The sequence below is a fragment of the Anoplophora glabripennis genome, unplaced genomic scaffold (assembly GCF_000390285.2).
Source record: "Anoplophora glabripennis isolate ALB-LARVAE unplaced genomic scaffold, Agla_2.0 scaffold36, whole genome shotgun sequence".
NCBI classification, from domain to species: domain Eukaryota; kingdom Metazoa; phylum Arthropoda; class Insecta; order Coleoptera; family Cerambycidae; genus Anoplophora; species Anoplophora glabripennis.
The window spans coordinates 647,746-659,830 of NW_019416310.1; the positions used below are offsets into that span (position 1 = coordinate 647,746).

A 12,085-nucleotide genomic window follows, 5' to 3' on the forward strand; every position below is an offset into this window, starting at 1 on the left:
TATTATCCATAAATAAAACAATTAATAGACTGCAGGTGAATATAGAATGATTCGTATGACTGGAAGTCTGAATTATTGTTTTATCTGTACATGTTGATAGTATTTTCATAAATAGTCATCAAACTGTTACAAATAATCAGAAATATTGTGAGGTTCAGTAATTTATATGATTTTGAAAAGCACGCTTCTATAGTTTTGATCTAGTCAATTCCATGTTCAAATTCTCGTTTTTAGTTTCAAAACAAACACAAACATATATGCTGGACAGAATGTTTATAAGAAAATGCCCATATAAAACGAGATACCATAAATTAAAAAGTTGGTCCCTTAGAATAATTCTATTTAAATAGTATATTATTATTTATGCAGTTATCGAAATGTATGAACAAAGAAAATCTTTTTATACTGTAATTAAAAAGTATTTAGTTAAGAAACATTTTATACATCCTTCTGCATATGTAATATATTTCTTTTAATTTAATATTATTACTTCTATCTGTCTTTATTTCCAGGTTGACCAATATTATTCCACACTGCCTTCTGAAGAAGTTCCAAAACTCGGCTCCAAAGGAGAGATGCTTCGCTCCCAACGGATAGTCAGACAACTCCCCAAGCAAGATCTGTCACTAAGCGCCTGCAAATTCGTCGAACCCGAATACGCTAGTAGTTATCAGGTAAATAAAATGCCAATTTTTCGTTCTCCATATCCATACGAATGATGTAGGTATCTTATGTGCTCTCTAATATCTAAAGTAGCAATGCAGAGCTTCCCATCTGATGTATCATCACCTACTGACGTCACTACCAGTGGTTTAATCAGTCTCTAAACGTACATACAAATGAAGCCGGAGCCCGCATTTAAATCAATTAAAATATATATTATTTATTGGCTTTCACATTTTTTTACTCTATTTTGAAGCGATTTAGATAATTCCAACAAAATTAATTTTTTTTTAAATCTCATCAAAGGAAGTCAATGCTCTTCGATGTCAGAAATGGTATGCAAAAGATATCCAACCCCACAGACTCCTAACTGCTGATACAGCGGGAATCAACTACTCCATGAGCTACATGCCCTAACTAGCATTGAATTATCAGACGACAATATCTACGTAGTAACAAATAATTGTCCAAAATAAAAACTAAAAGTGAAATGTCTAAATATAATTAATACAAAAACACATAAACTAATATATTGAAATTGTTAAATAAGAAAAGAAATATTCTGTATTCTTGCTGTCCTATTATCACCCTTGACAAACGCTAATCACTAATTGTAGTCACTCACTAATCACTAATCAATAATTTTAATATATCAGGTATGTATTTTTGCAATGCTCCACAAAAATAATCGAGAAAATTACCCCTGGAGTCTGACTATGTCTGTTATTGTTTTCGGGCTCGCAAAATCCAAATTCGGGGTTCATTTAAACCCCATCACTCCAATATTTTTCATAACCTCAAAAAATAGGCCCAGAAACGCAATAAATTGACCACTTAATCCCAATAACCCCATAACCCCTTAATCCCTTTAATACCCCATAACCTCATAACCTAGTATTACTATAAGTATAAGTAATACACCAATGATGTCCGAAGATTTGACTCATAAGAGTTGATTTGGGTTATGAGGTTATGGGGTTATAGGCTATTAAAGAGTATAGACAACGAATATAGACCTCTTATAGAAGAACGCTCATAGGTTGGGTTAGAAATCTATAACATACTGTACACGTCCACCAAGATTTCGTCGACGATTTCCAACCCTGATCGTTCTTCTATAAGAGATCTATATTCGTTGGTATAGGTTTAAAGCTCAAGAATTTGAGGTTACGGGGGTTTAAGGAGATAAGGGGTTCTGGGGTTATTGGGGTTGAGTGCTCAATGGATAGAGGATTTATTGCGTTTTGGGCCTATTTTTTGAGGTTATGAAAAATTCTGACGTGACGGGGTTAAATGGACCCAGAATTTGGATTCAGCGACCCCGAAAACATATGATAAACATAGTCAGACTCCAGGGGTAAATTTCTCGATTTTTTTTTTGTGGAGCTGTGTTATATTTAGACAATTCATTTAATCATTTTTAGTTCTGAAATTAAATAAGATTTTTTTAAGGCCCTTAACATTTTAAGGGAGCAAAATCTTACTATGGTAACTTGATCTAAATCGGTTTATTTTTATCCAAGGAAGCTATTCTTGAAGTACGACCCATTCGTTTGCGGACATCTTGTATGTTAAGGAACAGAAGTTGACTGGCTTTAGGACAATCGTGGTTTTTCTTAAAAACCATGCGTTTTCAGTACTTCTTTGTGTAAAATGAAATTTTATCTCGAATTTTATAGTATACCTAACATGAATGTAAAACGCTCATAATATGTTACTAGGTGAGGTAGTAGCTAGAGACCTTAAGCGAGATCAAAAACCAACAAAAGGAGCGCATTTAACATCTTTAAATACTTACGATCTCAAATTTCAATACACTTTATGGCAAAAACATGGCTAAAATTTAATTAACAAAAAATCCTCTTTGGCGCTCTGTACCATCAAAGTAAATGACGATATCCCATTGTCTATAGGAAGAAATTATTTTTTATGTTGTATCATCCCCTAATTTTTTACACTCTATTCTCGATCACGCCTGTCTAAAATTATACAGGGTGTTCCTAAATAAGTGTCGCAACGGAAAACTGTATATTTCTCTTGAAAAGAGAAACATTATTTTCCTCTTCCATTTTTCTCTCCGGGCTTTCGTTTTCAAGATACACGGTGTCAAAACTTTTTTTCAGATTTTTGCCAATATCTTAGGAAACGTTTGAACTACAGGACTGAGCTTTTGTACACACATTACCACTATTAATAGCTACTTGTGGCAAATGTTGTTGAATTTCGTTAAACTTGTTAATTATTACTATCTATCTTTCGAATCACAAAATATTTTCGAAACGCTAGCAAAATGTTTGTTTTTTGTTCATAAAATGTCATTTTTCTTGAAAACGGTTGACTTTAGAGCAATGAACCAAGAGAACTCTTTTTGTGTAAAATTCATTGGCGCTTTAGATTTTGCTCTCAAATGTCAATTTTTCCAGTGGCGTAAAAGTTAGGGGGGGGGAAACCCTTACGATACCTTAAAATCTCCAGCACTGGCACTTTCAACGAATTCGAAGGGTGCAAAAAAGTAGCTATAAATAGTGGTAATGCGTGTACAAAAACTCAGTCCTGAAGTTCAAACGGTTCCTAAGATATTGGCAAAAAAATTAAAAAAAAAATGAAAATTTTGACACAGGGTATCTCGAAAACGAAAGCCTGGAGAGAAAAATGGAAGAGGAAAAGAATGTTTCTTTTTACAAGAGGAATATCAGTGTTCCGTTGCGACACTTATTTAGGAACACCATGTATATTACGGCAAAAGAAGGAATATATTAACTAAAATAGGAATTCATTTCCAGAAAAGATATTTTTATAAAATAGATATCTCGGTAAATATATACTGTTTCATATTATTACTCAACCAATGACATCTGCCACCACTGAAGTGACGTCACGGGTATAGACGCTAATGACCACCACGTCATAATTTATCACGGGAATTGTTCGCGGTGTTATTATACCACAGGATAACATTCATTCATTTATCATTTTTCCTTTCAGGACTTCATATCGGGCCGCAACCAGGTGGCCCTGGACGTTGGCATCGCCAAGGCCACACCTCCGAACAGCATGTGCGCAGACTGCTCTAAGCCCATCCACGGCACGCAGATCAGCGTCGCCGCCCCCAGGTTGGGCGACGCCGTGTGGCATCCGGCGTGTTTTAAGGTAAGTTTCCAGGGAATAAACCCCTTATAATTGCGAATAACGACGCGTCGGTCTCCGCGGGGTAATAAAGTTTGATTAGTTCTTGGTGTAATGGTATGTCTAATATTTTAAATCCGATGTTCATTATTTTATGCCGTACGGAGTAGAGTAAGACTGTAGAATCAGAATGGGAAACGAGGGGAATGGGACAAGTCGTAGTAGGCGTTGGATGATTATGGGATGAAGTAACATGATAATGGTGAAAGATTTATAGTGTTGATGAATATTTATGGTTTACAATAAAGAGCACGTGGGGCTCTTGTTTACCTACATTAAAATACCAAAATTTCCATCATAAATTGTTGCTTGTTGTTTGAAAGTATTGGCATACCGAATATAAGTATTGGCATAAGCAAAGTAAAAACATAAATATCTCTACTAGATATTATTTTCTTCAAAAATTTCCCAGATATTAAAAATATTGAAAGTGTATAGAGAGGTCCTCTTATTTTACTATAGTCTGGATATGGAATCTTAGTAAATTTAATATCAAAAGGGAAATTATTTATTTTTCAGAAAATGAATTAAAATTCATAACCGTTCAATTCGATTTCATAAAACTTCAATGTTATTTCAACAAGCATTAAATTTGTTCTAGAGAGAGAGAGGGATTATTTATGTTTTCCATAACATTGGAATAATGCAAATAGTATTTTTAATTTAAAACTGAAACCTGAAAAAATAGCACGTTAATAGTTATTTATTGTATGAGAGTTTTAAGTAGTATTTTATCCACGCAAGAATGTTTAAACGCGAGACCGTAGTTCGAGCGTTTAATATTCTTAAGTGGATAGAAGACAATTAATTAAAACACGAATGCAATACAACGTTTTATCTACAATCACATCACAATCATATTTGTGGAGTCAGAATTATTGGAATTTAATAAAAAAATATTCGCACGACTTGATATTTCTTGCTAGTACTCAATAAAACGTGGTAGGTTTTGTTATACCTACTGGTTGCTATTGAACGTTGTTTATTGTCAATTATTTAATAAACACTTCTATATATCTGAATTTGGTAAAAATGCAAGAAAGTAATTGTGTTGCTGTGGCTGTTTTTGAAGACGCTCAAGAAGCAATTTTCCATTTATTGCTAGCGAAATCCAGGAAACATTACGAAAAAATGTTTGCCGAATTTAACGAATGGAGAGAATAAACGGAGACGAATGACAATAAATGAAAAAGTCATGCTATTATCGTATTTTTTAAATTTGAAGAAGAAATATGCAATTTCATCTATGTGGTCGAAGTATTCGATGTTGAAGGCTACTATAAAGATCTACAAAAATATAGATATTGGAAAATATGTCAAAAAAAGCTGCAGTATTGGAAAGAGCACATATTGAAGAATTTTTTACTGGAGCTTCGGATAAAGAATATTTAATGATTAAGGTAATATCTCTTTACCTTTTCCATATACAGTGAACTTCGAATTATTTTAAGTTGCACTAATAATGGGGTTTTCTGGTGCGTGTCGATGCTCGAATTGACAAATTTTAAAATTAAAGATGTACAAGACGTTGACAGTTACCTTGTTATTTCAATGCCTAACACCAAGACGGACATTTCAAGGAAAAGTACAATTATAGAAGAACGATTTTGCGTGAATGCTGTTGAAAAATGCTGAAAATATAATTCTTGAAAAATGCTGAAAATATATTTCTCTGCGCCCAATTCGCCTAACACAACACACATTCTTTCTAAGATACATCAATCAATAAATGTACTTCTCAGCCTGTTGGTATCAACATATTGGCGAAGGTACCCTCAATAGTTGTTTTATTCCTGAATATCGCAAATCTAGAAGCATATACTGTCCATTGTATGAGGTGCACTTCAACAACTTTATTGGCCAATAAAGGTGCTGATCTTACAACCATCAAATGACATGGTGGATTGAAGAGCTCCTGTCTATATCTAACAAATTTGATATTGTAAGGAAAATCCAAGGAAAATATAGCTGTTCCTTACAAGAAGAGATAAATTTTTCTCAAACTTCACGTTCCGAAAATGATAGCAACAATGCTACAAGGGTTATTATTAACGGAAAGGAGGTTAGATGTGATAAAACAAAAAACGAAATGTCTATTACTATAAATGTAAATGTTAAGAAGTAAATAAATTTAATTTGATTTATTATAGGTTTATTATTTTTTCATTATCCTACTAGTGAAATAAAGCTACTTTATTCCACTAGTGGATAAAGTATCACATTAGACGGTTCATATGTGTGGATAAAAGTCCGATTATAAGGTGATTGTGGATAAAATAATTAATAAAAAAACATTTCCATAAAATACAACAATTTTTTCTCAGAATAGATGATTTTTTAATTTTTTTTTGATACATATTACTAATTTCAAATACAACTAACTATTTTTGAAGTATACAAGGTATTAATGATGTGCTTGGCACTGACATATTCTACTGGTGAAGATAATTGGGATTTGGCATTGCAAAATTTTTTATTCTACAATTCCATAGCAAGTTATAGGGTACTAAAACTTTTATATTTATATTTGTTTAATTTTGATGTTTTTTTTTTAATATGAACTATTTTCCCATGAATTAATGATTTTAAAATATACTCTAGAAACCTATTTACTAGGTGGGTAGGGAACCATTTTAGGAGACAAAATCTGCCACTATCTTTTTTTTTCAGAAATCTTGATCAACAGAAGCAGTCTTGATACAAGTTTTTAAGCTTGTTAGAAAAATGTTATAAATAAGCAGAACACTTGAAAAAGAGAAGACTACCTTTAACATTATCTGTTACTTTCCAGAAATACAACACACACATTTTGTTACAAAAAAAAAATATGATTTTTAGCACCCTGTAACGATAAATGACAAACCCCAAAAATTATTTTCATTAGTAAAGTTTGACAAAACTTATCATTAACACACTATATGTGGACAAGGTGTAGAATTAATAAATGTTTTTAGTGAGTTATATTAAACAACAGGTAATATATTAAATTATTTATGTAATTGATAAGGGTTTTAAGCCAAGACAGATCTGCGGCAAATGTGCTGAAAATTAACACGATCTTTGAGGTGAAAGTATAACTGGTTGCATAAAGCTTAACATTTGTTCTTTATTTAGAATATTTTTAGCAGACGTGACAAAATCTGTCTGTATTGGATTTTAGTTTGGATCGAATTTACAACAAAAAATGGTCACCTTTCTGCTTTTTAATATTTCATGAGCTTGTTTCTGAAAAATAATGTATGAATGAATCTTTTTTGACAAAAATCAAAACAGAATCCACATATTTCAACATTTTGTTTGAAAAAATGGAACATTCCCAAAAAACTAAATAAGTAACATTTTTCGATTGCAACACAATGTATATTTTTGTATCTTTTGCTATGGCATGATCTTGCAATAGTCTATTGATAAAATTCTACAGGTGTTTCTCTGACTAAAAATAGGAAAAAATTGCTTAATTTTTTTTTTTGAGGTATTGGGTGCTAAAGTTTTAGAGATTTTTTTAAATAATCTGTTCAAGTTCATTCTGTTCAAGTTCACTTTTTCAAGGTATGGAATGTATGAATTAGAAATAATTTACAGGATGATACTTCTTTTAGAACCATGAATTATTTTCTAATCTCTCCCAATTTTTTTATTGTGGTGCAACTAAATCTTGAATTTACATTTTTTTGCAAATTTCGTTAACTATGATAGGATTAATCAAAATGTCACATAAAGCATTGTCACATTTTGTATGTAGTCTGTTTGTTAGCTTTAACTTAAGTAAAGCTTTGAAGTCTGCTGACCTAAGCAACCAGTGAGTAGAAATATGTATACCATACCAGGAAAAATGTACAACAAATGAAAATAACTAAAACCACTTCAAAATAAAACGTCGCTCTTATCAAGCAATCGAAACACTTTAGCAAATTTATTATCAAAGAACCACCTGTATAGGGTGCGTAAAATTCCATGTTTTTGAGGGGTCTCATATTCCTCGAAGAAATTGAAAAAAAATTGTAAAATGTCACAGATTCAACTGCATTTCGTTCGTTATCTTCATTCGGTTAAGAAATACAGAGTGTTCTTTTCGTTTGTTTTTTTTTGCGATGTGGATTAACTTTTGATTATTTAATTCTTATTAAATGGTTTTTTTCGTTTGATATATTTTTCTACATCTTCCGGTTTTCCAGTTATAACCGAAATTATTTTTCAAATGTCCTGTGTCCTACAAAAAACTCTTGTTGCTATTTTCTCCGGAAATAAAAAAAATATTTTAGTTCCAGTTTAGTAAGCATGGTTTGGTAGATCTAGATCTTATCGCTGTTACTAACAACACTGGCATAACGTTTTTTGATCCTAAAAATCTTGAAACCTAGTGCACATGAAAGTATGTTCGCTTCTAAACAATGTTTCTAGTTAAATAAATAGATAATTTGTTATTTGTTTATACCATTTTATGTTTTCAAATAGACAAGCATACGATAAAATATCATTTCATAATACTACCTCTCTTTGAAAATACTTATTTTTATATTTATTTCAGTGAATTTGTTATACAGGGTGTGAACTCCATATGAAACTAATAAATTCCAATAAGTGCCAATTCAGTCCAATTGTAATAAATACAATACATAAATTAATACATAATTTCAGTCGGTTGATTCAAAATTCGCCCATGTTTTGAATAGCTACAATTTTTCTAATATAAAAGCTCATATGGCCAAGTTCCTGCCGCCGAATAGGAATATCGACCACATAGAGCAATTCCGAATATATAAAAAGAATTCGCAAACATTTCACCGATGTTTCGAAATTTTTCACTGAAGTTTCTATTTTCTCGTTCGTGAGGCTGTGATAGAAGACCAACAACCAACCTACGTAAATCCGCGACAGTATCATGGATGTACCCAACATAGGGTGGGAAAAATAATACCAAATTGAAGTATATTTTAAAACAGTTACAAATAACTTTTTTGCTATTTATATATACCCTTTTCTAATCTTTAGACACTTTAAAAAAATTTCTTTTAGGTATAAACAATTTTACAAGCGAAAAATTGTACATCCAAAAGTGAAAAACACTTATCTCTTATACGAATAATGACATAGAGAAACGGTTTTCACCATTCAATTTTTTACACCCTATACAATATTATAACGCCCTGAAAAAATTAATCTGTTACTTAAGAAGTGAACTGAAGTGTTAATTTCGTTTATAACGCCACTGTATCCGAAAAAAAAATCATTAGGTACCATATTCTCTTTGTTTTCAGTGCAAAACCTGTGATGATCTTCTCGTGGACCTTGCCTACTGCGTCTACGAGGATAGCATTTATTGCGAAAGGCACTACGCAGAAAAAATGAAGCCAAGGTGCGCCGGTTGCGATGAGGTAAGTGTTGTGCATGCGGTCCCACTTTTTTTACTTAACTTGCAATTATCCTCCGGTAATGACGTCTTCCGGCAGTTCGCAATTTCATCTTGTACAATGTTGGCTAATTGGGCTATTAACACTTTTTTTTGTTCGAGAATACCGATGTTATTTTGTCGGTAGGATCGCTGATATGTGTCGTGTTTGGGCGAATGGGCTTTGGAGGCATATCGGCTTTATGATCAGGATGGGATTACGGGTGTTAAAAGTTCGATTTATCGAAAAATAAAATGCTAAGTGTGAAATGCCAAGGTGCCTGCCAATCCCGAAAATCTGATAATGATTGGGTTGAATTTAAAAATTATTGTAATAATATGTAATTTAAATTGACAGGTGAAAAAGATGGCGCATAAAAAAAATAGACAAGCAAAGTACCTGCTACTTCATGATACGCCTAAAAGAACTACTCATGAATTTTCAAATAGTAATAGTCCAGACGGTATCTGTTTCAAAGAGCCCATATTTGGGTGAATCGTATATCCAGGGAGATTTTTGGCTTTTTGGCATTAAAATATAACTAGAAATGAAAATTTTTCTATGCGCATAAAAAAAACGTGGGCTTAACTTTTGGCGGCATAATATGTTAAAAAAAATCGAAAAATGTCATATTTTTCTTCATATTTAATTATGTATCTTTTCAAGAGTTGATTTTATGCGAAAATAGAAGTGGAAAAAAATGTTTGTAATTAAATTTTACAAAATATCACTAGTTACAAATCGAATGAATCATGATTATTATTGTAAAAATCGAAAAAATCGCGAGACATCGATTTAAAAAAAATCATCAAAATCGGACCTCTAGAAGCTAAGATATTAAAAAATTTTAAGCGCGTCGCGGTTTTGAACTCGCCGATTCAATTTCGAGCAGGCCAAAGCGGCCGCGCTCTCTGCTTAATAAGTACAAAAATTCGACCAATGTTTAATCAAGCGCCAGAGCTCTCCTAATTGACGGATTCGAATTTTTAAAAAAAAGTTTGAAAGCTTGAGAGCTCTTCTATACATATGTGGTTAAATTTTCAAGTATCTAATGGCCTTGGTTTTTGCTGGCAAAAATTTGAAAAAATGAAAATTTTTTTTCAAAATCTGGATTGCAAAATTATTATGCAAAATCTATACAACCGATTTTGATGAAATTTGGTGTGATGATTCTACATAACATGAAGTTTTTTTGAGCCAAGTATAAAGGTCCTATACCCAATTTAAATACCCCAAAAAAATTCCCTAAAAAGTATTGTTTTTTAACCCCATTTTTGCGATTATTTCGATTTTTACTGTAATAATCAGATTCATTCGATTTGTAACTAGTCATATTTTGTAAAATTTAATTAAAACATTTTTTTCCTCTTCCATTTTCGCCTAAAATCAACTCTTGAAAAGATACATAATTAAATAGGAAGAAAAATATGAGATTTTCGAATTTTTTTAACATATTGTGCCGCCAAAAGTTAAGCCCACGTTTTTTTTATACGCACAGTAAAATGTTCATTTCTAGTGATATTTGAAAGACAAAAGCCAAAAATTTCCGTGGATATACGATTCACCCAAACCAGAACAGATACCGCCTAGGCTATAACTGTTTTTCAATCATTTTATTGTAGTTCTCTATTAAACTATATAATAAAATTTGAAGTCACCTGTCTTGGTTGCAGAAACCTATGGAACAGAAAATTTAATAATAATTATAAACTAATCTGTAAATTATACTAATAAAAATAGATTTTTTTAAATCTATTTGTTTTACGTCATCCTAGTTCTGCACAGCACAGACTCCAGGAGAGGAGCAAACCCTGGGGAAGATATGCCTTTCTATACAAATATCGACTAAATCCCTGGATGGTTCCCCATCTAAATCCGAAAGTGAGATCAAGATTAGCTCTATTAGTATAAAGATAAAAAGCGGTAGTCCTATATTGAACCAGTGGGGAACTTCATTGCTATGTTTTACCTTGCCTCCACGAAATAATTTATTAATCATAATTTCTAGTTTTATTTTTCATCGAAAGACTAAAATATTTTCACTGAATTGCTTTCAATAGGCTACTAGCCGATTTCCAACAAAACAACGAACGAGCTTCAAGCATTTTCGCGCATTATTTCCAATTTCCACTAAAGTATCCTTTGACGGTTAAAAGTAATGGGCACTTCTCGTCGAGAGTTAAAGGAATGGTGATTGAAGTGGAATCTATTGGTTTTCATCATACTTTCTTTTCAAATTACTTTGCTGCATTCTTTCCAGTAAATGATTCCAATTTGGAATTTAGGTAATGCCATTTACTAAAATAACTTTTTACTTTTCGTTTTCTGATATAATAACAAATAAGAATACTTGTAAGAGGGAAGGGGTAGAAAATCAAAATAAACACTATTTTTATGTCTTACATTCGTGTAACTCTCTTACGAGTTTGACATCCAGAAGTAAAAGGACATGCATTTACAATTTTCTTATCTTTCTTCTTCTTAGCTAGAAATCTGACATGCCCGTATTGTTCTCGGGTTAGGCTCTGTGGGATCGAATACGCTATCAGACCGCTTAAGCCCACCCCGATGATCACCTCAGACTATAATATTCCTCTGAGACGTTTCGTAATGGTATCCGGTGCTTCCAAATGTTTGCAGTGAAATTAGTCAAGGAAATAAAGCACTGAACCTCTGAAATCTGTGCAGTAAGATGGATCGTGATGCGGTTTTTTGCATTCGATTCGTTAGAGCGTCCAGAAAGTTTGTGACCCTATGTGATCAATGAGAAATGAAAATTGCATCGGTGCATAAGAAAAATGCATTTTTAAAATTGCATCTGGAAGAGTTAAAATATGAAAAATTTA

At 32.3% G+C, this 12,085-nt stretch overlaps 1 protein-coding gene across 1 annotated transcript; it reads left to right on the forward strand.

Annotated features, from left to right (window-relative positions):
- Positions 1-377: 377 nt before the first annotated feature.
- On the forward strand, positions 378-11,882 carry LOC111691358 (prickle-like protein 2). Its single transcript, XM_023454031.1, has 6 exons — positions 378-407; positions 513-674; positions 3,649-3,813; positions 9,108-9,224; positions 11,015-11,120; positions 11,725-11,882. Exons 1-6 carry the CDS (start codon positions 378-380, stop codon positions 11,880-11,882), a joined length of 738 nt encoding a protein of 245 aa, XP_023309799.1.
- Positions 11,883-12,085: the final 203 nt, after the last annotated feature.